The sequence below is a fragment of the Hylaeus anthracinus genome, unplaced genomic scaffold (assembly GCF_026225885.1).
Source record: "Hylaeus anthracinus isolate JK02 unplaced genomic scaffold, UHH_iyHylAnth1.0_haploid 11989, whole genome shotgun sequence".
Lineage (NCBI taxonomy): Eukaryota > Metazoa > Arthropoda > Insecta > Hymenoptera > Colletidae > Hylaeus > Hylaeus anthracinus.
Window position 1 is genome coordinate 6,361,167 of NW_026534337.1, and position 27,257 is coordinate 6,388,423.

The 27,257-nt window shown below is 36.4% G+C and overlaps 3 protein-coding genes and 1 long non-coding RNA gene across 7 annotated transcripts; 2 read left to right on the forward strand and 2 right to left on the reverse strand.

The window, feature by feature from the left end:
• Nucleotides 1-3,730: 3,730 nt before the first annotated feature.
• LOC128887836 (uncharacterized) lies at nt 3,731-14,873 on the forward strand. The gene is made up of 7 exons (XR_008460107.1): nt 3,731-4,440; nt 4,521-4,587; nt 11,041-11,187; nt 11,895-12,025; nt 12,398-12,541; nt 13,349-13,567; nt 14,732-14,873. It is a non-coding gene; the product is annotated as an uncharacterized LOC128887836 (long non-coding RNA).
• LOC128887830 (uncharacterized) lies at nt 6,062-17,231 on the reverse strand. 2 transcript variants are annotated; one of them, XM_054144203.1, is made up of 11 exons: nt 17,095-17,231; nt 15,760-15,910; nt 15,531-15,689; nt 14,482-14,894; nt 13,767-14,244; nt 13,290-13,630; nt 12,634-12,842; nt 12,262-12,547; nt 11,871-12,010; nt 11,076-11,225; nt 6,062-9,808 (listed from the first exon to the last, which is right to left on the reverse strand). In XM_054144203.1, exons 2-11 carry the CDS (start codon nt 15,880-15,882, stop codon nt 6,489-6,491), a joined length of 5,619 nt encoding a protein of 1,872 aa, XP_054000178.1. In that variant the 5' UTR covers nt 15,883-15,910; nt 17,095-17,231; the 3' UTR covers nt 6,062-6,488. The 2 variants fall into 2 exon arrangements, with proteins under 2 accessions (XP_054000178.1, XP_054000177.1); XM_054144202.1 differs by having other exon boundaries at nt 11,076-11,258.
• Nucleotides 17,232-18,319: 1,088 nt separating this feature from the next.
• On the forward strand, nt 18,320-24,106 carry LOC128887833 (uncharacterized). 3 transcript variants are annotated; one of them, XM_054144209.1, is made up of 11 exons: nt 18,320-18,374; nt 21,266-21,377; nt 21,644-21,750; nt 21,830-21,901; nt 22,004-22,104; nt 22,290-22,393; nt 22,721-22,962; nt 23,082-23,257; nt 23,405-23,546; nt 23,611-23,810; nt 23,884-24,106. In XM_054144209.1, the coding sequence occupies exons 2-11, from the start codon at nt 21,290-21,292 to the stop codon at nt 24,104-24,106; spliced, it is 1,455 nt and encodes a 484-aa protein (XP_054000184.1). In that variant the 5' UTR covers nt 18,320-18,374; nt 21,266-21,289. The 3 variants fall into 3 exon arrangements, with proteins under 3 accessions (XP_054000184.1, XP_054000183.1, XP_054000182.1); XM_054144208.1 differs by lacking the exon at nt 18,320-18,374 and adding an exon at nt 20,090-20,174; XM_054144207.1 differs by lacking the exon at nt 18,320-18,374 and adding an exon at nt 20,891-21,021.
• A 137-nt stretch (nt 24,107-24,243) lies between these two features.
• LOC128887835 (60S ribosomal protein L18) lies at nt 24,244-25,828 on the reverse strand. Its single transcript, XM_054144212.1, has 4 exons — nt 25,738-25,828; nt 25,513-25,599; nt 24,865-25,071; nt 24,244-24,650 (listed from the first exon to the last, which is right to left on the reverse strand). Exons 1-4 carry the CDS (start codon nt 25,825-25,827, stop codon nt 24,381-24,383), a joined length of 654 nt encoding a protein of 217 aa, XP_054000187.1. The 5' UTR covers nt 25,828; the 3' UTR covers nt 24,244-24,380.
• Nucleotides 25,829-27,257: the final 1,429 nt, after the last annotated feature.

Genomic DNA, 27,257 nt, shown 5'->3' on the forward strand with positions numbered 1-27,257 from the left:
AAGTTTCAAAACGGTCGTGGTAGAGTTAGTATCAGCCATGAAGTATCGAGCAGTAAAAGCCAGAAATATCTAAAATTATGATTTCTTCGTTGCGTGAACTTAATCCCAGAATTCTTTCACTGGTTCAAATCAACCTCTGAACCACCCTTTTCAAGGAATTCTAACATTTTTGGGACACCCTGTATATTGTTAAATTTCTCTTAAATTTTTCTTATGTAGCATCATTTCAACTGATTACCACGGGATCTCAAGTATTACTAATCCAACCGACTTCAAATTTTCGTGGAATATACTTTTTAACTATTACTTTTACAGGTTTATATATTGAAATTTAAAATTCCTACATTCCATAGTTTTCATACTAAAAATTCCAGAATCCAGTCTTCGGGGGATATTGTCAGGGTACTGTCCACGCGTGAGAAGAATACCACAAGTCCCGCCCACAAGATGCGTATAACGACTATTTTAAAAACCTAGCATCTACACACACGTAGCTTGATAATCGTGTACTGTTTAGTTACATGTGAGATAAGGTTTTGTACCAACGATTGTTTTTGTAGTCGTGGGCGGGTACAAAGACTATGGAGCGGAGTTTCTGGAACTCTTCTCGCGCGCTTGCGATACCTAATTGTTTGCCATAAACGCTGGAGTTTCGATATCGACGGACGATTGAACGTGTTCGACGAAAATATCAGATTCTGATCGATCTGTTCGTGACGGAAATAAATAGTCGATTACAAACTAACGTAAGAGAGAAACATACAGGAGAATTTGAACTAAACGGAGCCGAGGATCTTGGTCGAAAATTCTTTCGATTGCTCCTCGAAAATCTCCTATTCCGCGGAAGCATTAAATAAGGAGTAAAAATGATAAGGATACTTCACGATAATACAGCTGTACGGTGTCTAAATGAATCTCTTGGATCAGTGTTTCTCAAACCTTAGCAGTAAAATTATTATTTTTTTAATATATTTCAAACTTGTTTTTTTATCTCATATATTATAATATTTCCATATTGTGGCATTTAATTGTGCCATATATTATATTACATATTATGTCCAGTCCACCAAGCTTTTTAGTTTTCAGTTTCTATTTTCATATTTTTATTACTTTACTTTTTAATTTTATACTCATCACTTTCCTTCGTTAAACACTTTTATGTACGAATGTATTTCATACATTTTTTAATCTTATATCTTTTTAAGCGATATTTACCGTAGCATTACACAAGATACATACGGAAAGAAATCGTATAAATATACTTGGTAATTATTATTTATTACTATTTCGTAATAAATTCCCACAATAAACTCTCATTACTAAACTTTCAAGTAAAACGATCTTTTCTACTGTTTCTTTTCCTACTTTAAAAGAAGCAGAGTAAAAAATGATAAACATGTTATAAATACAAGACGAAATTTTGATAAAACAACACAGAGGCTACAGCTGTTCTAATCTAACAAACTTTTTACTTTTCAGTTTCTATTTTGGATATTTTTATTTCATTTCAAAATGTATTTTTAATAAGAATAGAATACAAAAAGCATTTCATTAATTCTATTATATAGTATACTTCCTTCTCTTATTAACACTGTTTGAGAAACACTGACCTAGATTTCATCTTTAGAGATCTTTGTTAATAAAACCAACGTATCCGAAAAATTAGACGAATAACTATGCGTCACAATATGTTCCATGAATTACTAAATTATTAGATATTCGCACCGCTAATGAAACTGCAAACCTATCACCCGTCATAAATCATCTTTGACTATCTTTTTAAATAGTTCACAAATTGCTGAAACGAAAAATGAGTTCAATTATTTATACAGTGTAACGTAACGTATGGTACACCTAAAAAAAGGTATGACCTATCTCGATAAAAGAAGTGGAAGATGAATAATAAATTTTATACGTCGAATTCATACTCACATCAGAGAAACGATTTTGAAGATCTTCGAGTGTAAATATTATTGTTAAGCTCTCGATCAATTTGTCATGAATTATTACTACGAAAGAATATCGTCTCATGCACGTAAAAGTATCCGAACATGTTTTTGTATACTAAAAACTAATTCCCAAAGAAATGGATAAGAAGTTCAAATGTTAGTATCTTAACGAGAATATTTTGAACAATTTATCGGTCAGATACGAACACTGCCACTCGAAATGCGTTTAATTATTCGATAACTATGACACGTGTTTTTCTCATCGAGTTTCACCCAACAAATATTTAAATACATTCTTCACGACAGTGAAGGGATTTACTTCTACGAAGAAATTTATTCCGTTTGGCTTATCTTTAAATCTGGGATATCTCTCGATTTACTTTGCACGCGAAGAGTTATAGTTATAATTTCTAGAATGTTGCTAACCTCGGGGAAGAAATCGTATCGGGGAAATTTGGAATTTCTGAACACATTGAGCGAAGAAAAACCGTAAGCTCGGAGCTTGGCTCGGTAGTCTAGAGCCATAAAAATCTGACACGCATCGGTGTGCGATCTCCAAGATCGCTATAGTCGTACCGAAGGGATAAAATTCATTTAACGTTTTCCCGAGCGAATTGAAACTAAATCCTGTATTAAATTAGCTAAAAATTTCAAGTTGAACCCAGAACAGACAGGTATCTGGCCAGGTGCGAAAATTAAAACATTATCTAGAGTGCACTGAAACGAGATCTCGTTGTATCATGAACGGAACAAAAGCTTGGACGCTCCAGGCCATCTCCCAGATTGTGAATCATACTATTTTGGTCGATTCAAGCTTTTTGAATTTGAATTATAAGAGATTATTCAAGAATTTATTCGACAATATGAATTTTCGTCGTGTTTTATTTCGGACAACTATGTAGTCCCGCAAAAGTGACGTTGTCCAAGAATAGATAAATGTAAGTACAGCCTATTAAATCTTGAGTATGATGAAGAGAAGGTTATAACTGTATCGGCCGATGGCTGACCTAATGTATGAAATATTTACTAAGAGGGAATTATTCATATTCCCTCTTTTGTAAATCTTGAAGTAGATAGTAGATAGTACATAGTAGAACAATAACAAATTAATTTCATATAACAGAGCTATTAGATATAGCCATTAGAAAACACTGTGCACCGAATCCTGCAAAGCTTCCTCAGTGAGTACTTCGATAATTATTTTGTCTTAGTCACCCTATAAAAAGGATTAACCTTTCCGCCACGACGGGAGACTGTAGTCGCTGCAAAACTGTGTACATTCGCACTAGACTTACAATTTCGACTTTCGTTGAAATCAAATAAAAACAAAATGAAAAACTATTCAAACAAAATATAAATAATTAAGCAACTGCAAATTGGGCTAAGCTTCGGAACATGCATTAATTTACTTTGTTAAAAACCATACGTAATAAATATGTACACATTTGTACCAAGTGGAATAGCCAAAGATTGTGAGCCCTTACTCTTTTTAAATAAATGAACTTGAACTTGAACTTGAGCTTGAACTTGAGCTTGACTTTCACTGGATAATTATTACTTTGTTAATACTTTGTTTACGTTCTGAGTCTACATTTACGCCTATAATATAATTGAATATCACTAAATACCGCTTTGATTCACTTTGGACACTGTCTGCGCGCAATATGTACACTTTTGGCCCGGCGAATGGGCCGCCATGGCGAAAAGGTCAAAAAGAAGACGAAAGTGGGGGTTAGCTAAGCGATGTGGTGGGGATGACCCTGAGTGGCCCTGAGTGGCCCTGAGTGGCCCTGAGCGACCAAAAACTTTCGTTCCGACTTCGATACACCCCGATCCCGCTATTTTCCACTTCTTACTCGCATACAATGCAAGAAAACGCTCTTTATGCGCGTCATTGTCACATAACACACGGCCAATTATCATATGCATTACGAATTCATACGATCGAAGGGTTTACGATAAATATATACGCGGTGAATTGTCACCTCTTTCACCCGATTTGTATCACAAATAAACTAAAATCCTTTGGATTTAAAACGGTTATCCATGTAAGACACTTAATCGCTATTTCGTGATACTCCTCGCGGTGTGCAAACGGGCACACCAAAGCGCAACGCAATACGCAATTCTTCGGTGTAATATCTCGGATACACCATTTTTATGTTTGTTCGCCGTGTTAAATTAATTATTCTTACCAAACGAGTTTTCCTCGGTATAAGAAAAAGACCTACGAAACCTACTGCGACCGGGTTTCCACGATCAACGACAATTAAGAACAAGTTCGAATATCCATGAAGAAAAAACACGTTATGCTTATGCTTTGCGAAAACTATACCAGTCGACTCTCGGCCAGCAACGTCTTTTTTCTCGCTTCCTGGTGAATAGAACTAAGAAACCTCGATTCGTCGATATTCCTTTCAACTGCGTATCCGCTAAAATGCCCCGGGGAACTCAGAACAGCTGACGAAGATTCCGTTTCGTTACACACAGTGTGAGTTTTTCTGTTTTCTTTTTCGTCAGAAGCGACCGGAGAATTCTTTGAATGAATTTCTAACCCGTTCAATTTTACAGATGGCTTTCATGGAAAGCATTTCGGTCTTGGTGGCACACAAAAGAGGTGAACGACTTCGATCGGACGGTTTGTACTTTAAGGGCGCTGTTTTTGGGCAAATTGAAACAGTGCCGTACTTGCGCGACTAGGGATGGACGTCTTCAAAATAGTTTGTTATTATTATACGTCTAAAATACTGGATCGTATGTATTCGGGGAACGACCTGAATTATTGTATTCTGCTGCGATCAAGTTCATGCTGACGTAACTTGGATATACTATTCTATATTTAATTATTAAAAGATACTTTTATTCGGTTTCATTGACGAATAACAAATTTATGATTACTTCAGGTCGTATGTGTGGTATTAGTATGGTGTTGGTTGAATAAAAGTACATGTAAACGTATATATGTGTATACATATACAATCAGTCTCATAAGTTTCGTCTACCCTCATATTTATTGAAGAAATTTGTCTAAATTAAATGACAGGTTTGATAGTAATCCAATTTATATGAATTTTGCTTATTATCCAAATAAATGTTTCATAATAATAATAATGAATACATATGTATAATGAAACATTTATTTGGATTATTCATTAAAATTCTTGTAGATTAGATTATTATCAAAAGTATCATTTAATTTAAGTAAACATAGAAGATACAAATACTTATGAGACTGACTGCATACATATACATATACACATATACATCTCCATATTCGAATAAAACATAAATTAGTAATTTATTCGTAATTGGAGAACTTTTAAAAAGCATTTTGCCCATCCCAGGTCGCAACCGTGCCGATCCTAATGGAAACGAAAGTCAGCTCAAATAGGTTCTCGTTCGTCAATTGTGGGTGTCGTTTTATGAATGATCAATCGTTTTCGTTCGGTTTCGTCGAGCGTAATACCGGTAAAGCTAAAACACTTTTCGTATGCACCACACGGATAACAGTAGATTCGATTAACTCGACGGTGTAAGGCAGTCGAAACAGAAATCGCTATGAAATTCCTCGAACCACAGACGGAGTTTTTGTGTTTTTGTTATATAGAAGTTTCGTTTCGAAAAGTTCTACGTGACAATATTTTTTTCCTTTTTAATCATTTTATGCATTCGATCGAACGTCAACGGACGCACATCCGACGGTACAGCCTTGCCCTTGTTATCTTAGAACAGTTTTCACCGAGCGTCTCGCGTGAAATCTTTTTTTCGTATTGGAATAATCTTCCTTCATTTCCAATGTTATGAAAAAGAGATGAAAAACTGGCGAATTTCGTATAATTTTCACCAATTTTCAACTAAAAGTTTGTTATCTCATCGAGTAGAAACTTCGAATAATGAATAAACTGCAACTATAACTATTGATCCATTCTCTATTCGATAAAAATTATGGTTTAATCTCTTGAGAGATATCGACACATGTGTATACATTTGCTTTCATCAGACGAAGTAATTAATTCTGTGCCTTTATATTCAATCATTCATAACTAGACTGCGAATGTGTATGGAAATTCATATTTTTACAGGCACAGAAAAAAAATTAATATTTATATAACTAATATATAAAAATTACCCTTCTTTACGATCACAATGCCTTTCAAAATTAAACATACACAATATTAACTTGAAACAATATACTCAATATACTCCATATTGATGTTACTTTCAATAAAATATACTACAACAAATTCCTGCAAAAAGTCCAAAATTAAAAATTCCTCCCTCAAGAGATTAAAAATGATACTACTTGAAAGATCCACCAAAAAATATCAAATTCGACGCGTTCAGACACTCGGGCCAAGCAATTCCCCCCAAAATGTTCATATGTTTCTAAGATGCATCTTATTTTTCAAAACGACCAGACTAGAGGAACGAGAATTTAAAAATTCTCGGCGAACACTCTCGCTAATCGGCTCCCACGACTTGCATTAGGAGTATATAAAGGGCAAGGCTGGCCCCAGGCACATCCATGCAATCCTCTACTCATCTGCGTTTTTTTTTCTTCGACCATTTGTTGCTTTTCTTGAAGGTGGAGCAGACCGAGGTGGTCGCGCCATTAGCGGGGCTCCTTTCGACCACCTCTCGGCCTGTATAATCTCCCTCCGCGTTCGCGAACACCACGTTGGCGTTCAGCTCGTCGGAGGAGCTCGAACGTTCGGGCACGACCTCCTGCTCGGAATCGCTTCTCTTCTCGGGATCTCGTTCGGGCTCGGACGAGTCCTCTTTCAAGAACGCTAGATCCACGGGGAGCGGTTCCACCTTTGACGAGCCATCGAAATCGTACTCCCTCTCGTCGCTAGATCCCTCGAGCTTCGAAGGCTTCTCGAATCTCTTAACTTGCGTGACGAAAATGTTGAAAAGACGGCTCCCTGACGGTTTACCTTCCAAACTGTCCAAGAGTTTGCTCCCAAAAGATCTCATCTCGGACTCGCTTACATCCACCTTCTCGCTGGCTTCGGCCTGCGATTCCTTTTGCACCTCGGGCTCCAACGAAGCAGCTCTTTTCTTGACTATGGAACTCCAGGAACTACGTTCCACTTCCACCTCCGTTTCTCCAGGAACTAGCGTTTCTTCGGAGACGGTTACCGTGGAAATCGGAGGTTCCGTGAGAATGGGCTCGATAAACGTCTCCTTCGCGGGGAGTTCGGATTGGTCTACCATTTCGTCGATCATTGTTGATCTAAATGAAGAAGTCTCGAGATTTTCGGTGTTCTTTACTTCGGGAAGAGTGTCCAATTCCTCCGTGATGGGCTCGAAATCGGGCTCCTTCTTCGTCTCCTGGTCCACAGGGTTCTTCTTCCTCACTATAGAACTCCAAGAAATGTCAGCTGTAGGAGCTGGAGGCTCTCCAGAGTCCAATTCGGTAACGGCCTCGCGGAGCTTGTCGATCATGGCCGAGGACCGAAACGAAGACTCGTGCTTTCGACGAGTTTTCTTACCTTCGACGCTCTGTTCTTCCGGATTTGCTTCAACGCCGTCCTTTTTCTCCTCCATCGAGTTCTTCCTCACGATGGAGCTCCAAGATATCTCAACTGGCTCGACGACAGGCTCTCCAGAGTCCAACTCGGTGACGGCCTCTCGAAGCTTGTCGACCACCTGCGAACTCTTCACTTCCGAGCTCTTCTTCGACGAAGTTTCTTGTAGCTTCTTCTTTCCTAAGTCTGGCTTCTTTGCAGGATTCCATTTTGCAGTTTCTACGGATTCGGGTGTATCCTCCACCTCGACGAGTTTATCGTCTTCCTTGGGTATCTCTCGTTCCACGGAGATACTCTTCTTTTTGACGATGGCGCTCCAGGAGAACTCGGCTGGCTTCTGGGAGCTCGACTCCTTCGCAGTTTCTTCGACAGCCCTCGGTTCGGTCGAAACCTCGAACTGAGGGTTGCTCTCGGTGTTGGATTTTTTATTCTTCCGAGATTTCTTGGGTCGAGTCACGCTGACCTCTGGTCCAGACAGGATTTTACACTCTGGAGCCGACACTGCGTCGGTCAGTACCTCCATCTCTGCCTTCTGCATCGCGTCGATGTCGATGATCTCGATACCAGCTTGGGAACGTTTCGGTGGAACGTTGGAGGGCGATGTCTTGGCTTGACGGGACTTGATCTTCTTCAGGGGACTAAGAGATTCGCCGATCCCTGTGTCTTTAGTACACTCTTCCAGATCCTCTTTCTTTTCCACGCTTTTAGACCTCCAACTCTCCTTGATGATCACTGTCACGTCGGCTGCGGACGAGTCACTTTCGATCACCACGATGTCCTTTGTTTTCTTAACGCTCTTCGGCTTCTGTTCCACGGGAGTCTCCTGGGACTTCTTCATGACTTTCTCACAATCGTCTTTAACCACTTCAGACGCCACAGGACAGACATCGGAGTGCTGCACGTGTTCTATGTCGTCGTCGGAGAGCGTACGTTTGCTGGCGGACGAGTCGTAGTCGCTTTTCTTAGCCTCGAGCTGCAGATCCTCTTTGCTCTTCTTGTCGGGCGTTTCTACAAGCTCGGAACTGTGTATGTACTCCAGATCGTCGTCAGATATAGTGTTCTTGCTGTTCTTCCGTTGCATAACAGGGGACTCCGCACACTTTTCGCCGTCGATGCACTCAGCCTGCTGCAATTGAGTAATCTCGGATCTCTGGATATGCTCGATATCCTCGTCAGACTGAACCAACGTACCTTCTTTGCTGCAGCACGGAGTCTCGACTATGTGATACTCGCTGGAGCTGAAATCGTCCGTTGACTCCGACGGTGGGGATTTGTACTTGTCGACATCCTCGGACTTCGATTCCTCCGCTTTATCCGTATCTTCGGCTACGTATCCCAATTCGACGATTGGCTCGGGTATATTCCCAGAGTATTTACTCTCCTTCTCAACCGTTACCTTCGCTTCTTTGCTATCCTGAGTCGCGGAAGACTTCGATTTGCTCTTGGACTTTCCCGTCTCCTTTGAAGATTCAACTTTGCTCTCGCTGCTCTTGCTCTTCGATTCCTCGAGTATAGTCTTCTCGCATACCTTTCTCTTGCAACTGTTCTTGAACTCTTCGCGAGTGTCCTCGACCACGATGCTGTCCTCGTGTTCCTTTAATATGTACTTCTTCATCGGAGCTTTGAACTCTCGCTTCCCAGAGCTGGCGGCAGGCGCGTTTCTACCCAATTTCTTCGGTCTCTCTAGCTCGGGAGCTTTCTTGCAGTGCGCGGGGGCGTTTCTTCGTCCTTGAGCCGATTTGTTCTCTACCAGGACGACGCTGTCGTCGCTACAGTTAACGACGTACTGCGCCTCGGGCACGGTTCTCTCGTGAGTTGACTTTTCCTCCTTTCTGTCGAATCTCTTTACCCAGGTGGTCTCTTTGGCCTGGGTCATCGGGCTGCTGGGTATCTCCCCCTGTTCGACGCAGAGACTCAGACTGGTGGGCATGTCTCGAAACGCTTCCTCCTTCTCGAAGTCGATGGAACAGCTCCCGGGATTGGCGAGCGGGGCGATCTCCACGCAGAGCAGTTTTTTTTCTTTCACCTCGCAGATATCTTCGTCGGGAACGCTGTCGATCGCGGGTTCACTGGCTGAACGCATTTCCGCGCAGATCTCGGTGAGGTCGCGGAGCGTTTGGCTCTCCGGCTCGAAATCGCCGAGCGACGCAGGGCCTTCCTCGGCGCACACACTTCTAGGTGGTTCCGGCACGTGGCACTCCTCCGCGGAATCGAACTCCAGACTAGAGTTAGCGTCTTCCTCGTCGGCGGACACGGTAATCACGGTGCCCAGAGGGTTGACGACTTTAGTTACCGGTTGACCCACCCTCTCAAATACCGATCGCCTCCCTATTAACAGAAAAAGCCATTGGCAGGTATCAATATCGAGTTACAGTCTCCCTCTCTTTGTGTGTTCTTTTTTTTTTATTTTGTCTTTGCGAAATAGCTTGCTCGCTTGAGGTGTGAAATGATACGATAGATCTTTGCGCAAAGGATCATTCAGAATTCGGCGCTGTGTATCATGAGAGTACGTCGAGTCGGAAGGTCAAGATACGTGAAAAAAGTAACATTACAGCGACCTCTAAAACTGATTGTCGATCAAGTTTTCACACTGCACACCACAAAGACACAAATTTCATCGCAATCGTTTCAGGGCCTGCGTAAACGGTACGGTCGGCCGTAGCGATTCTTGCCGTCCAAAGGGATGGCCGTCGACTCCAGCACCAATCGAAAGGTCTTAATTTACTGAACGACGTGTCGATGGGTGCAGGAGCCGACGATCTTCTCTTTGGACGAGAAGAATCACTGTGGCCCGGTGTACATCGAGAAATGAACAAATACGACCGCTCGATTGCCCGTCGAAACTCAGAGAGAACAGAAAATAGTCTTACGAGGGGGAGGGTTAGTAGACTGTCCGCAGCCTTTCAGTTGTTTACCTCGACTCGAAGGGTAGATGTTGACAAATAGTACATCGCTGTTAGTAATTAGAATATCATTAAGGGCGGGCTAGGGGGGGAACGGAGATACCTGCCTATGGCCAGTTCTGTATCCACGCAAACTTACAAACTAACAATCATCCGTCACCAAATGCAGAAAGCAGAAGCACCGTACTCGTGGCTGCACGCGTGCTCGCGAAAGTTATCCTAACGAGTTCGACTAGATAAGGAATCACATCTGAAAGTCGCCATATTTCACCAGCAAGACATACAAACACGACGTAAAATTTACGTTCAGCACCTCCCGCGGAATTAATCGTATGTTGCTTTCTTGAAAATGTACACGGTACTGGGTAGTCGATGGAAAGAAAAATAACTTTGATAAATCACTCATGGTAAAATTACTTTCGTTTCCATTGTCTTTCGAACTTTACTGCATTCAGCAGGAAGATTCTTCGTTTGTAAGAATTGTTAACTCGAGAATATATTAAAGTCACGCGACTTGGGTATTCAAAAGTAAGCGTCTTAATCGGTCCGATTGTAAAGTTTTCTTTATCACTGTCAATTACCCTAAACGTGTAAGAACGTTACGAGATATCGACAAACGGGATATGTCAGGATGTTCACAAATTTTCTGTTTCAAAGCAAAGCACCACACGTTTCATCGAACTATTACTTACCTGGGGCACGGTGCGGCGCAATGGAGGTCTCCAGCATTGCTTCGGCGAGGTCTTCTCTCAATTGGTTCTCGCCGTTACCAACACCCGTGTTTTCGCTATCTAAGGAATCACCGTAAGCTTCCATGAACCTTGGCGACTGCTCGTAGCTGCCTGGAAAATAGGTCGAGAGTATCAGTACATTATCTGAAACAATCGTTTTGACAAACATTTTAGAAAAATAGAAAACTTAGCAAGTCTGTACAGGTATAATATATATTACATAGGTGGGGAAATTATAAACGTTTAGACTCTAGTTTTAAGTTCTCTTCGGTATACAGAATGAACAATATAACATGATCACTTTAATTGCTTACTATATTTTCTTGATATTTTGATTCAAAGTGGTCTGCAAGCTAATCATAGTACATTTACTGTAAGTCGATTTCTTTACAAGTTATCAAAGTCAATTTTGTCTTTTTTTTCTTTAATAGAATGACTATTTGTTTATGGTAGGATTTGATAGAGTAATAAATTCTCAAAGTGAAAGTATTAAGGTTAACCTATCTTAAAACTAATATTGTTTGATATATCTAGCTACTAAGGAGATACACTACGACCTTGAATGACCTTGAACATTAAGTCATTAAACATAGATTGAGTCAACAGTATTAAAAATAATTAAGGTAACCTAATTATATTGTTCACTGGATAATTTGGAATATCGAATTGCGATACGAAATTGTTTTAATCTAAACATGAATTCGAAAAAAATAAGAACTTTACAATTTAATCAAAAAAAATAGTTTATAAACTTACTTCCTGATCCATCGATAACCACAGGTACCAACGACCTAGATGCAGCACGTGGCATATTGACAGGATTTGATCTCGCGGGACGAGACACACCGGTTACCCCGATTTCAACAGCCTCAGCTTCAACGAGATTCACAGGAGCTCTACCGTTAATAAACGTTCGTTAATATAGAAATATAATAGAGTAATTTCACATGCTGCCAAGGGCTATAAAGAATGCTGCTAAATAATATTCAGGATATGAGTCCAGATGCTCAACAGGTTTTGTTTTGTTTCACACGAAAACTAGGATCTGAAAAGGTCTTACTAATATTGATCACTAAATCTGAATTTTATCTAGAAGTATTCTCTCCAGCTCTTCGGTATAGCATTTAAACCTTTTATAAAAACTAACCCGCTAGTTGCATTGTACGTTTTGAAAACAAATTGAGGTCCCATCCAAAGCCTCCTATGTGGACCAGCGTGTGTTACAATTTCTACTTGACTTAGCCAACGATCCTCTGCTACATCGACGTCTTGACTGTCTTTAGGTACAGTAACAACGCTCAGCAAAGGGCTAGATGTTGACAAAGGAGGCAGAATCTCTAAAGAATTCGGGCATCTTAAGAGAGGCCATTGACCTTTGGCTTCAACTTCGAGTTCTATCGTCGTATCGTCGCACACTTTCTCTTTTGGTATGCCTGCAATTTATTAGTCGCTAGTAGAACTTGACGAATACTAACGTGCAGATTATCCGTGTCCTTTTTCAAATAAACATCTTATTCACCTGCTGCTGGTTTCGGTTCTAAATCGTATTGTATCATGTTTCCGTGACACGCCATGATAAACAAAGAATCGACTGCCCTCTTCATAACTTTGGCAGTAGATTCTCTTTGTGCATACATCCAAGCTCTTGGGGGTGCAAAGCAAGCACATATTTTTAATGATAAGATTCCGCTATCGTCGGAGTGCAATCGTTGTCTCTGCTGCGGCCTACTATACGACAGTAAAAAACAAAGGTTTAAATTTAGAAAATGGAATAATTAAGATAATAGTTGACTTGCTAACGTTTTTGGATGTAATGTCAACCCATTTCTTAAAAAAAAAAAATGTCTACCATAATAATAATATTGTGAAACTTAGGAAGAATGTAAAATAAAATGTAATATTCTCGGTTTCTTAATTCCTATTTCCTAGGAATAAATTCAATCTCACAATTGAAGATATTAAACATTGAATAAAGAAGAAAAACAGAAATATAATAATTATCGCAGAACAATTAAACATACAGCTTTGACACATATGCAGAATATACAGAATGTCTTTTCCATATTTTATAAAAATATAAAAGCGATTTATGTTTCGTAATATCATTATTATCAAAGGAATTTGTTTACCATAGGCGAATAAAATTATACTAAAAAATGTTATATAATTAATTACCTTTGTTGAGCTTGATTGTTTACGTGATTTAACGAAGATGGTTGTCGTATCTGTGCTAGCGGGTGTAGAACAGTTGGATGAGGATACGGAGGAAGTCTTGGATTAGAATACGGATATATTGACAAAGGCAACTCTGTATGAGAAACAGGAGAATGGGATCTGGTGCCATCATCCATTAAACCTGCGCTTCTATGAAATCTTGAAAGTCTATTTACAACATGAGGTGTGGAATGAGTTCGCACTCCTACCGGCCCACCGTATGGTGCGACCGGAAACACGTGAGTGGTACCCCGTACAGTTGAAATTGCTGCCCAACGTGTATCGCTCGAAAATACCATGTCCTGTCATGACAAAGAAGCGTAAAAAATACGTCCTTAGATTAATGAAAACAATACTTATTTAAATGCTTCATGATAATTGGTTTTTCATAACAAGTAATATTTACCATTCATTCAATTAAAAATTAAAAATAAATACCTGCACTTTAGCAGTGGTATCTCCGCGATGTAAAATATACAAATGATGTACTGCTGCCAAAGCAGGACCCCCTGGATGCGGCTGAATTCTAAATACATGAAAATCATGCCCCCGTTTGTCAGCGGTCAGTAGCAACGCACCGCTTAAATCAAAAGTCATGGCAACGATTGCATCACTATGGGCAGTAAAATGAGCAATTACAGTCTCTATATTTGCATCATCTAATTCTTTCTCTTCTTTTGCTGCTTGGAGATCTAATATCGTAATCACGCCTGGTTGGGTCACATCACTGCCCGTATTATTGATAACTACCGGCGACACCGAATTTCCGGTTAAACTCGATGCAACGGTCTCTCCTAAGCCACGCAAACCTTTTCCTAAAGATTTTGCAGCGTAAAGAACAGCCGCTGTATAACTTTGAACTCCTTCCCCCTCGCAGCCCCCGCTGCTTCTTTTCGCTGGTAATAATTTTTTTTCGCTGGAAACAATATAAAATCTTTTATTATAGCAAAATTGTAGAATATCGTTTCACATTTCGATGACCGTGTTGTGGCTGTACAATTAATCAAGTAGGCATAGTCTGTTATTTGTGTGATAAATTGCATGTACAGTTTTGGATATCAAAAAATTTGTAAACAGCTTGACACGGCTATCGGTCCGCTACATAGTTTAATATTCTAGAATTCATCATTTTACAAAAAGTTAAGATCATCACCTGTAAGCAAGCCATCTCATCCCTAATGCAACAGGATTTGGATTTGGGCCAGGGCTGGCATAGCATGTGGTGACTGTTAACACATCTTCCAATGTTCGAGCATCAAACACTGCAATTTTTTCTAAAAACGTTACTACTATTGATCGCTTATTTGCCAAAATGTCACAAACAGGATTTTTAAATTTTATGCTTTTAGCTTGTTCCCCAGTTTTTAGCGAAATGAAACTAATGTTGCAAAATTGTGGTCCAGGTCCAGCTGAATCACATACTGCTACCATTGGCCGTTTCAAGTCAAACAGATCGACATGTTCATCGTCAGTCTTTGGATTTGGTAGAATTCTCAGAGTGCGGACCACTCCTTGACGCCATGATAACACTTCTGTTGCTTCTCCTGTTGCTGCTATCAACCATACCTGTATTTAATAAAATTGATTACATGTCAGTTTCATTACAATCCTGTTTAAGCATGCAAATTGTAATAAATGAGATTTATAGTACAGTACTAAAACTTCAACTTGGAATATATGTATATACTTCATTAAACGACCAATTCTAAGTATCGTGTTATTATCTTTACTAGCTGTATATGTCCCCTTATTTTAACCCCTTGACCTACACGCTATCTCCCGATTCCTCGGGCCATATTAACTAGAAAGGTAGGAAATTCGAACGAAGTACCATGAGTCGGACACGTTATTGTTTATGAACCAAATTCCTTACCACGAGTCTCACTCGTGGTTGTAGGGCAAAGGGTTAATAACGAATGAGTTTGGTTACATACTGCTCCTCCTTGATAAAATAAGATTTATTTATACATAAAGAGAGATATAGCTTTAAAATGCGTGCTACTACGAAAACAATGTTCTATAATTAGAAATCATATAAGTCTATGAAAATCCTTTATGATTAGTTTTTAATATAATTAAAAAATTGAATTAAATTGTCTCTGTAAAACTATTTGTGCAGTATTTTATTAATATGCGAAGTAACCCTTTATTGAACAATTAATATAACTGCTTATAAAAACATCAAAAATGAAAAAAGCAAACCTGAACTCCAGTTGCATAACCAAGCACCAATAATAGAGGTGGTGTATTAGAGCCTTCATTGTAGTCTGGGTACAAAGCAGGGTCATTTATGTCTGCATACTCAAACCGTGCCCATGATATAGACTCTGTGTTATCTGAATTTGGTGTGCCAGTGTAAGCCTATACATAAACAAGATAATATATATCTTCATAAAAAATTATGGAAAAAATGATACCTTCGAGTACCAACCTGTGGGACAATATCATTAATAATTCCTGCAACACTATCTATGATCGTTCGATCAACTATTGGTTGCGGTGATACAACTTGAGCTCCTTTATGCACACCACGCCTTGGAGAGTCTGCAGACATTTTTTCTTCCCAAACTGAATGTTTTTACCTACAAATAAATATTATATCTTACAAATCTATATCAAGTAGAATCACTTTGTCAAATAAGATTATCTTACATTTATTATAAGTAATGTATCATTAAAGAGTATAACTCATGATTATAATTTCAATATAATAAAGGAAAGTCATCTATGTAACATAAATGTGTAAAAAATATATTATAAGATACAGTTATATTTATTTTGCATATCAATTAAATAATTAATATCATTACCCTTCATTGCTTTGAAAAATTGGTAAGCTTTGTTTTTATAACTCCATTAATGAATAATTTTAAGCAAATAATGCATTATTTTATATTACACAATACAGTGAATAAATATTTTTACTATTAATAAATCACTATTATCAATTCGATTACAGTGTTACTAATATAATTTTATACTAATTATATTTATTTTTCTAAACAAGACTTAATTTAAATTTTGTATATACAATAGACATTAAGTCACAAATATTAACAGCAATACATATGATACAAATTAAACAATAATTTAGCAAAGGCCAAACAAATTTTTTAAATCATTAACTAAAAAAATGTTTGTAAACATGATACATAAGAGGATCCATAGTTGTTACGCTTTTAAGATTTATTCAATTATATTCAGATTAAACATAAGGAGGATACATATCCCTATTAATAGCAATATCGTGCATAATGAAGAAAAAAAATAATACGAATACGGAGATTGCTAATTAACATAAGGCAGAGCTGCTGCAAAGCATCACTTTTCGTGCTCGGAAACGTACAAAACGTTATCTGTACACGGATAATGAATAAATGAGTAACAGGGAAGTAGTGGGAGAATCTATTTTGCCTGTTAAAGAATATTACACAATCTAGTACAGCTGTTCGTCGTGTACGCTCAGGGACAATTTATAAAAGGCAAACGTAAATGTCAAAACAACGACGCAGTGAATGTCTGAATGCTTATCGCTTCCCCCCTAAAAAAAAAGGTTGGAGAAATAATGTCCGATTGCAGAAGAAAGAATTCATAGTCTGGCGTTAGAAGGGCGACCCTGACATTTCGTCGAACAAAGGGGTAGAAGGTAGTTCAGTCACAACAAAACAATCGTTTCACTACGACGTCGTTAATCACTTGTCTTACGAAAAGATGTCTACGTCTCGATCGTTTTCGAATTTAATGGAAAACAGAATCTTCGATTTACCTCGCCATAAAACTGTATTTTCATACTGGGAAGCTCGCCATCTCTGAAACGACCTTCTACTGCGTCATTCTGCGAGTGACTGACACAACACAACCAGAAAACGATAGTGATGTCACCCCGCCCGCGAAACGTCAATCTTTTTGTTCGAAATACGAAGCGCGTTGGTACAGTTGTTTGATCGCAACAAGACACGTCGGGTTCGTTGCCCGTTACGACGCGCCGACGAGAAAATTTGAAAACGTCGTCCGTTAAAACGTATCGCGTATCATAACTTCAGCAACGGTCTGTTTCGTTGAAAATACGAAAACAATAATCAGCTGATTCAGATAAGGAAATGGTGGGAAAGGTGGGGAGAGCAAGAGAAAAGCGAACACGAACCCTTGGTACTCATGAAATCGTCAATCCATCTAGATGGCATAATCGACCTAAGAATCGTGTTACCTATTTAAGGAAAGGGAAGGAATTTTCTTTTTATGTATTCAGTCAGTGACCTCATTAATAATGATCGAAGGAATTACACAGGAAGTATTATTATGGCTAAACCTAAATTGAGAGGGAAAATAACTTGTACGATAACATTCAGCCATCTTGCATTGGTCAACTAATGGCGCCGTCTGTTCGAATTACGACAGAATTGAAATGGCTATCTTCTTTTACATATTACGAGCTATTGTAGTGACTTACAATCCTAAAAATAATGTATCGTTTACAAAATTCTATATTTAAGAATAGTGGTTACAAATAAGAAGTATAATAATTCATCAATCGTTCGATAAAACAATTTTATTATAAAAATACCTTCTTCTTCTCCTTGATACATCGATAATCTTTTAGCAATCCTAAACTAACACATTCTATTACATTTATTGAAACAGACAGTTGCCTGTATTTACTTATTTTACTTCGTATCCAACTAGCATTATTTGGATGGCGTCTGAAATTGATGTGTTAATTATTTGGTCTCTTAAACAATCGAATACAACAGAAGAAGAATTATATACAATTTTAACTAAACGCGAATCGTGTCAGAAGGAATATCGTAATCAAGAAGTAATTCTGACTATAACCAACTATAACGTTATACTATGCAATGATTGTTATAGGTAGCGCCACTAGTTGATCAATGTAAGATGGTCGAAGGTTTTTGACTTTTGAAAACTGATGATAACATTTCTCTAATTTACCACCAGAGGTCTCCAAATAATTACTATTTCTCGCAAACTAAATATTAGACATTTTCCGCAACCATATGTCCCTACATTTGAAGCAGAATTTGTTAGGTAAGCGTCTGGTATAGTAATTGATACTAGAAGAATTATAAATGACATAAAGTTATTTAATTTTAATTAAACAACATTAATAAAACTGTTGTTAGAAATTAATGAAATTATAATTTCTCTTGTAATATTGGTATCATTATAACTGGTTATCATCTAACCTCGAAAGTAAAATGTATATGCTAATACAGTATTAAAATGATACAGAATTTAACGCACACGGCACATATCACGTTTTTGATTAAGTATTATACAACAGAATAAAGTTCAATGATAGGAGTAAGATGAAAACATGTGGCACTAACTACTGAAAGAAAAATTAGAAAAGTAGTAGTACTAATCAATATTATGTAAATATGTTCATTCTTCCGCCGCTACAAAGTTTTCTCTTGAATGTATAAAAAAAGAATCAAGTGATAGCAGCGCTATCTGGATGCATACAATTATTCAAATCGAGTATCTGTGTAACAGAATAAGAATTTTATGAAAATTTATTGGAATATTGAGAAGGCTAAATTAATTAAAATTAATTTGTTGTTAGATAGCTATTGCAATAATAAATGGAAATTATGAAGTCGTCTACTTCCGTACAAATATAAAGTAACGTAAAATTATATGAGCGGCAAACGATTATTATATTAATTAGTATATAATTCGATTAAATAGTATATAATTCTATTACGTAGTATAAATTTAAAAAAGGCATCAAATTTCCTCTACAGCTGAGAATGTGTTAAAATGCTGACATTGTGTACAGTTTGTTAAATCAACTTATAATTGTACTTTTTACAACTCTATATAAAAGAAAAACTTTTAAAATTAATTTCGTACGTTTAAGTTGCGTGATGTTCTCTAATTATGATGTTGCATGGCAGTTCAAACTAAACAGGCATGGCTGTCCTATTATAATAATTAGTTATTTCATAAGGTAATCATACGTAATTGCATAGCAAACCTTTTGAAAACAAAATAATACATCAACTTTTAAACATATGTTAATTTTAAATAACTTGAATTAACTTTCAACTTTTAACTTAGATTTACTTTTTAAACGAGGTAAGAATTGGATAGAGTAAATTGTGAGAAATAAATTGTTTAGGGAAATTCAATGCTGGAAAGTGTTCAAAGTAGCAAAGTCTTAAAAAATGTTGATACTTATACGTGTACATTTTTTAACTTAATTTTATTGATATTTCGTTTAAATCGGTTTAGTCTTTGGGGGAAAAAAACAGAAACCAATATAATTCTATCTGCCTTACGATTGTACGGAAATAAGACATTAAACGAACCGCGTCATAATCCATCTAAACCAGTGATTCTCAAGCTTCACCTTTCTGCAGACCCCCAAAAGTAAAATTATATCATTAGTATTATATTATAAGCATTTAATAATAAATTACTTTTTCCAGATTCAATTGTTCCATTACAAACATGAAATTGTAAATAAATATATTAAATTAAATAATATAAATTTTCTGTTTTTTTATTTCTTTTAACAGGAATAGGATAAAACCTAGTGAATCGTGAATAGAATAATTCCAAATTTGTGAGCGTTATAGTTTCTAATTCCTTTTATGATACTTTTGTTATTTGACAACAGAAAACTTCCTAAGGTATTCTAATTCTATTTTTTACTTGCATTTCGCTATATGCAATATACGTTTGTTCTTTTCCTGGAATGTTACGGACCCCTAGAGGTTCGCGTACTCCAGGGCCGGCGCAAGGCAGGTTCAGCACGCTCGCCGGAACCCGGCCCCGCGTTTTAAAAGGTCCCGCGGTCTACGAAAATTACTGAATTAAAAGGTACCGATTTTGATTAACTTTTTACAGACTGTTGAATCCATTAACAAATGGAAGCAATTTTTGCTGAGATGCAAGACATTCTTTAGTAGCGATGATTAAATTGAAAGGAGTGACAAAAATCATCAAAGTATTATTGTTTAATATTCATCTTATAAAAAATATATAGCATTTGTAAATAAATAATTCCTCGTTGTAAAATTCAAGTGTAGAATTTGAATGTGAATTCAGGCCTCGCAAAATTTTTGAGCCCGGCCTCGCAAAAGGTCACGCCGTCTCTGGCGTACCCCTATTTGAGAAACGCTGGTCTAAACGAAAAACGTAAACGAAATTGCCCTCTAGCTCATAATCGATTTAATACCCGAAACGATTAAATTTATATCTTTTCATCGGAATTATGCAATTTAGGAGGGACGTCGCGTTACTATTCATGCGGCTCAATAAATCTTGCTACCTTGTAAAGCACAATACCAGTACAAGGGACTATAATTACACGGAATTCAGCGTAAGATTAATATTTCATGTCGGGGGCAATGCATAGGATATTCTTATCGTGGAATCCTCGATCCTCTAATTCACTATAATTACCTGTGCGTGTATTTGTGCAGCCCGAGACCGACTTAATCGGTGAAGTTTGCGTGTCCTCCATGTCACCGACGTCCCCTAACAGCAAGTCGGAAGGCATGGGCCCCCCAGCTTAGAAATACGCGGATTCTACAGTCTCTCACTGCTATTCGGGCAAGATAGATCAAAGAGACCGCGATTCAAACTCTATGCCACTGAAAATAAAATAAAATTGTTCGATTAAAAAGATATTCGACTATCTTTAAAAATGATGCGCCGAAAGAGGGTACATTTGGAAGTCATTATTCAAATATTACAAATGATTACTATTGTGCTTGTTTACAGTTAAACGTTTTTCGCTATTCATATTACATTTTACATACTTTTTCAAGAAAAATGTAACTATCAGTGGATAAGCTGTTATAATTGTCCACGACAGGAAACATTCTCTTGTCTAGTTTTTATAGCAGAGTTTCCATGAAATATTTTAATCTTTTACAGAGAAAAATGTTGTTAATAATTCTTTCCAGGGTGGTTTAAAATCTTCGCGAAAGATGGCAAAGAAAGCTGTACCCGCGGCATTGCAAACTGAAATTTCTAATAATGATGAATGGGAAAAGCTGCTCACTAGAACGGGATTAATAGGAAAGTATAGATGTGTATTATATATTTACATTATATTGTATAATTTAGTATAAAAGACTACATCATTTGGTGTAATGATGACAAGGCATTTATAATTGTTTAACGTTATTGATCAGCCTCAGAACAAGTAACATGTAATACTCTGTAATCAAAGAAGTATAAACATTTTAATAATCATTAAAGTAACTGAATGAAAAATTTAATAATGAAACGCAGTTTTTAGTAATAGTATTGTGTTTTAACAAATTTCGACAAATCCTTTCTAGTGGTAGATGTCTATTCAGAATGGAGCGGACCCTGTACAGGAATGGTGAGCATCCTAAAAAAAATCAAAATGGAAATCGGAGGAGACGCGTTAAGTTACGCTACGGTAATCTCTAATTTCTCTATTATATTATAAATACACTTATGAAATATAGAAACGTTTATAATCGTTACCGTGTATTTAGGCGAAGTGCGATTACATCACGGATTTAGAACGTTTCCAAGGGAAGAGTGAACCAATATGGATGTTCATTCACGTGAGTAAATTAAATAAAAAATACCAGGCGAAATCACAGAATGCCTAAATTGTTAATTACTGAAAATGATACATAATATAATAAAATATTATTTTTATTCAGGATGGTCGAATGGTGAATCTTATGTTTGGCGCACAATGTCCACAATTGCTGAAAATGTTAACAACGGAATTGCAACGAGTACAGAATGGCGAAGAACACGAGTATGTAAAATATATAATTTATATTATATTAATTATATAAGAAATGGGAAAAGATAACTTAACTTTTAGCAATATGGAAAGTAAAATTTATTATGAAATTGCTAATCTTGAAATTAACCTTTGACGAATCGATTGCGATTTAAAAAAACATTTAAATAATTATTATTTTCATCGCACACATGTAGGTTTTCTCTAGACGTATCTGAAAGAAGTCCAGAGGAAATAACACAATTAAAAATCATCGAAGAAACTAGAATAGCTAAAGAAGCGGCAAAAAAAGCTCGAAAAGGTTTTATATACAATGTAGTATAGAAGCAATTATAGTACTGTAAACGCAAGTCAATGTTTGTTCACCTATCTGTCATATAGTACGATTCTAAGATATGATTGATAAGCACTTTGTTACTTCATAATGCAATTTTCTTCTTTTGTTTCCTCCACAATAGACCTGTATAGATAAAATCAAAATGTCTTATAGCGTATGTGATTTCGCAATGCTGCATTCTACACGCTTTATTGAAACATATTGATACGTATTCACTCATTAGATTTAATGAGAATAAAAAGAATATACTTCATATGCAATGCTTATCTGCTCGATATTAATTTAACGCAGAAGCTGAGGCGATAGCACGATATGAAGCGGAGATGTTACATCTAACCACTTCATTAAACAAAGAAACTTGTCTTCTACTTTACCCGTGGATTTTTAAAGACGAAGAAGGTCATAGAAGAGATAAAAGGTCAAGTCCTCCGTACGTGGAGTTAGTTGAAGAGATTTTACCTGGGAATTATGTTGTTGAACAAGAATTGCGGAAGCGACTTGACGAGGATATTCTCAATACTATGTTTAAAGAAGTAACGTATTAAGAAAATATTATTATTCATATTAACTGCTAATATATTCAAAGATTATTATTTAACAACAAACACAATTGGAAAATTGAAAATGTTTAATATGAACTTTATCATTATAGTCCGATTATGCATTGTCAGCGAATTTTAAACAATTACTTATGGACGGTAAATGCATGTTCATGAGGTTGAAAGTAAATGAAGAAAAGTCAGACGTTGACATTCATCAGCACTTGTTAAGTCTCTTATTCGGAGAAACAGAACTTCCTGACCCGGAAAAGTCTCTTAACGAAGAATGGTACGTACATACAAAACGTATGCAATTTGTAATCAAATTTGAAATTTTGCAATGAATACCATATTGGTGTTTACGATATATATAAACACGTATATAATTTTAAAAATAACTTTACCTTTTATGCGTACTTAATCGATTTGTTTTTAGTTTTGCTAAACGTCACCGGCCTGCTTACGCGACCGAAAACGATGGCCAAGTTTTTCCTGTTGTGTGGTCACCACCAAATTGTAGAAACAAGGCAATCGCTTTTCGTACAATTTTCACCACATACACTAACAAGACATATCCGGTGAGCGCGATAAACTTAATTGTATGCACAAGTATCTCATTATATTTTATTTTTCATTTTATAGTACGAAGATAAAACTGCAAAATTACCTATAGTAGTATTTAAATATGATTACACGAAAAAAAATGATCTAAAAGTTGTTTTAGAAGAATTTGAAGACGAAGTCATTAATTTTGGTATCTTTGAATCTGATAAACCACCAGAAGCAAAAATTATAGCCAAGAGTATAAACGAGTTTGAATTAAACACAAGAGAGAGAACTGGGTAAATTTTAAATTACTATTATATACTATATAACGAATGCTGTAAAATATATAACATTAACTTATACTGACAGGTATGAAACATTTGTATGCGTTGTAAAAAAAGTAGGATGTGAAGCATTTTTAGGATTTGCTGGTATTGGGCCTTATCATGTGAGTGAAAATCCGGAAAAGGGTACAGAAGAATCAAAATTATATTTCCCGGATGTTTCTGCTATAGAAGAAACGCAATCAGATGACGAAGAAAAGCCTGAAGAAATAGTAGAAGAACTTGATGAAAGCAAAAATGCAACATGAAGTATAAATATGCACTAGAATCTCAATTTCTTACCTACAATATTAAATTACTTTAAAATAATTGCTTCAGTGTTTAATTTTACATTAAATATAAATACCAGCTACTTAAAAATAAAGGGATTAATAACATGTAGAAATGTTGTTAAGAAGCCAACATTTATTTTCCAGTCGCCTCAACTTTCTATATAAAAGAATGTAGAGATAGGCAAAATGCTGAGATTTTGCAAGTTAACTTACGGGTATGGTATAATAAATGATGGCAAATAAACAAAATTTATTTCTTATAACCACAGCTACGCCTACGGCCTCTTGCTCTTTCAAACTTTCGACCTTTAGAGCGTACAAATGGTTTTGTGTGAGAATGTGGTACACCAGGTGCAGGTCCAAAGTGTTTCACAGCTTCACGTGCATTACGAGGACCTTGCATCAAGACTGTTTTCTTTCCAGTTGGTGCACGTAATGCTAACTGATCAAAAGTCATCAGCTCACCTCCAGCTTTCAAGATACGAGCTCTAGCTTTTTCAGTAACACGTAAAGCACAAACCTGTAATACAAAATATATAGACCAAAATAAATGTATTGCATATCTTTGAACAGTTATAATTATTCATTAAAATAATAACGAATGTGTAACAAGTACATTATTTAAATGACTATTTATCAGTTTAAATGCAAAAATGACACAAAAAATCAATCAAATTAAATGTTACAAAACTTATTTTTTTAAACAATGTATTACAAACATGCATTTCATTTACCGTAAGTTTAGGGATTTCAAAAATCCTAGCGTCATCTGTTACTGTGCCAACAATTACTGCAATACAATTTTCTCTTCCAGGTTTCTTCATAAATCTGACAACGCGTGCCAGAGATATTGGAGGACGATGTATCTTGCTCATAAAAAGTCTCTTGAGGATGATCTTATTGAACTTAGCATTCGTACGTCTAGCCAAGAAGCGGTAAAGCTAGAACAAAAATAATAATACATATTTTTGTAGGTTATTTTCTTATGAGAAATGTTAATAAGAATTTGCATTAATAACAAATGCGAACTTCTATCAATTATTTTGTTATAATGTGTCAACTGGAACAACATCTTTTAGCCTAGTGCTACAAGACTGAATAGTAAATTGACTATATTTTCTTTAGCGAACGTTCAAATTGGATCAATACATGCGAGTACTGACACAGAGTGCGGTTCGCAAAATGAATTTATATTTGTATCTCACGTGTACCTGACAATAACAGTGATGTTTCAATTAGAGTATTACAAGTCAACTACAAAAACAATGGTAACAAACATCCGAAGAACTTCTTGTCAGACAGTATGACAAAATTAATATCGAATTAAAAGAATGATGCATAATTTAAAATCAAAATTTGATAATACACGTGGAAGTACTTACTTTGACGAGAAGTCGCAAGTAGACATCTTGCGATTTAGGTTCTGTACGCCGAACCTTCCTATCGTGTTTGTGGTTAATATCGATACCCTAGAAACGAAATAATTATCGTTAAGTTTCTTTGATGCCTTTGAAACCTTATTCAAATTTGCACTCATCGCGATTGGCACAGATGAATCAAACGTTTATTGATTTTATAAATACAACAAATCCACCGCACCGCCTTACCATTTCGATAAACCGGAAAAGAAACGGACGACCCCGTACGCGAAGCCAATAGGGAGTCGTGAAACGGATGTTTAAGATGGCGCTGTTCATTAGACTCACGAAAGGTTAGGTCGGGTTCCGCCATTTTTCAGCTAACCCCGCCAAATTCAGATTGAAAATCATAGAGTGTTACACAAAAATAATAATAATAATAACAATAACAATAAAGACCTCCTGATTAGATGATTATGGTCTCTGCAACATAGCCATAGATCTAACTTTTAAAATTGTTGCTAAAAGAAAATTCACTAGAAAAATAGTTAATGAACTGCTGAATACGATAATTTACAATATTTATTACAAATATCAATATGTATATAACTAAAAAGAAATCGATATTTATAAGAATAATTTTATTGTTTCGCCTTTTGTTTTCCTGAATCAGGATTGTCAACTTAAGAAAGAAAAGAACTTTATAAATATTTTTATATTTAAAGATATTGTTTTGAAAATTGCTTTGTATTACATTACGGAATAAAAGTTATTCAAATTTTGTCAATTACATAATAAAACATTTATCTTATAGCAGAATTGAAAATTTTAATATGTTGTTTAACAGCATATTTGTTACATACTTGTAAATGATTTATATATTACTTTCGCTCGTAATACTTGATTTTAATTAAATGTAAGTACAACATATCATTGTTTGACGTTATCAAACTATAGAAACAATCATTTAGATTACTATACTAAATGACATGATAAATAGTACATATATTGTAACTTTCAAGTTTTCAAGTAACAATTAATTTAATATATATGTGTAATTCTTTTATTACAACAAAATTACATTCATAACATACGTAAACTATACAATGTTAGTATGTATAACATAAATTTTCAATAGTTCATTAATTTTATAATCATCATTGTTCAATTTCATATCTAAGGCTAACGTCGTTTGCGACGTTCGGCAGTGTTTACACACCCGCGACCTGCCCCGTCCTTTGTAACGTTTTTTGTGCCTCGGTTCGAGAGCGGCTGTAACTTCTCGCTCCGAATTTCTAACAGTCGAAGTCGAGCCGCAAGACGTTACACACGTTGACACCTGTGAGCCCGTCAGAAATACTCCGAACTACCGGCTACCAGTAACATTGTGTATTTCTTGTGAAATTTACTTTAAATAATAACAGGAAGAAACAATCATTATGTTAAAAAGCTCAAAAGTTTCAGCAAAAGAAATGAATGAACAAGTCAATATACACAACGTCGATCATAATTAATAACTACATAATGATGCATATAATTTTATTATACAAAAAATGATCTACATAAAACTTTTGATTCGCGTGGGGTTGGTGCATTGAGCTCTATCCTAACTGGAGTGTAAACTGCTGTAGGAAGAAGTAGAGGCGACGGAGGTCCGAGAGAAATGCAAAATGGGTGGTTCCGGTATTATCCTATAGCAAATTTACTTGTAGAGGGGGAATAAACGTACGCCGTAACATAACCTACCCGAGCATCGCTGAGCATTGTCG

What these genes read in the sequence shown, in the direction of transcription:
- LOC128887830 (XM_054144202.1), bottom strand. Translation starts at nt 15,882, where the DNA reads ATGTCTGCAGACTCTCCAAGGCGTGGTGTGCATAAAGGAGCTCAAGTT. An exon ending in ATGAGATGGCTTGCTTACAG is followed by an intron (nt 14,245 to 14,481) that starts GTGATGATCTTA and finishes TATTGTTTCCAG; the next exon opens with CGAAAAAAAATTATTACCAG. An exon ending in AACAATCAAGCTCAACAAAG is followed by an intron (nt 12,843 to 13,289) that starts GTAATTAATTAT and finishes ACTGTCGTATAG; the next exon opens with TAGGCCGCAGCAGAGACAAC.
- LOC128887833 (XM_054144207.1), top strand. An exon ending in CAGAATGGCGAAGAACACGA is followed by an intron (nt 22,105 to 22,289) that starts GTATGTAAAATA and finishes GCACACATGTAG; the next exon opens with GTTTTCTCTAGACGTATCTG. An exon ending in TCAATACTATGTTTAAAGAA is followed by an intron (nt 22,963 to 23,081) that starts GTAACGTATTAA and finishes TTATCATTATAG; the next exon opens with TCCGATTATGCATTGTCAGC.
- LOC128887835 (XM_054144212.1), bottom strand. Translation starts at nt 25,827, where the DNA reads ATGAACAGCGCCATCTTAAACATCCGTTTCACGACTCCCTATTGGCTT. An exon ending in TTTTCCGGTTTATCGAAATG is followed by an intron (nt 25,600 to 25,737) that starts GTAAGGCGGTGC and finishes TTTCGTTTCTAG; the next exon opens with GGTATCGATATTAACCACAA. An exon ending in TTGAAATCCCTAAACTTACG is followed by an intron (nt 24,651 to 24,864) that starts GTAAATGAAATG and finishes TTTGTATTACAG; the next exon opens with GTTTGTGCTTTACGTGTTAC.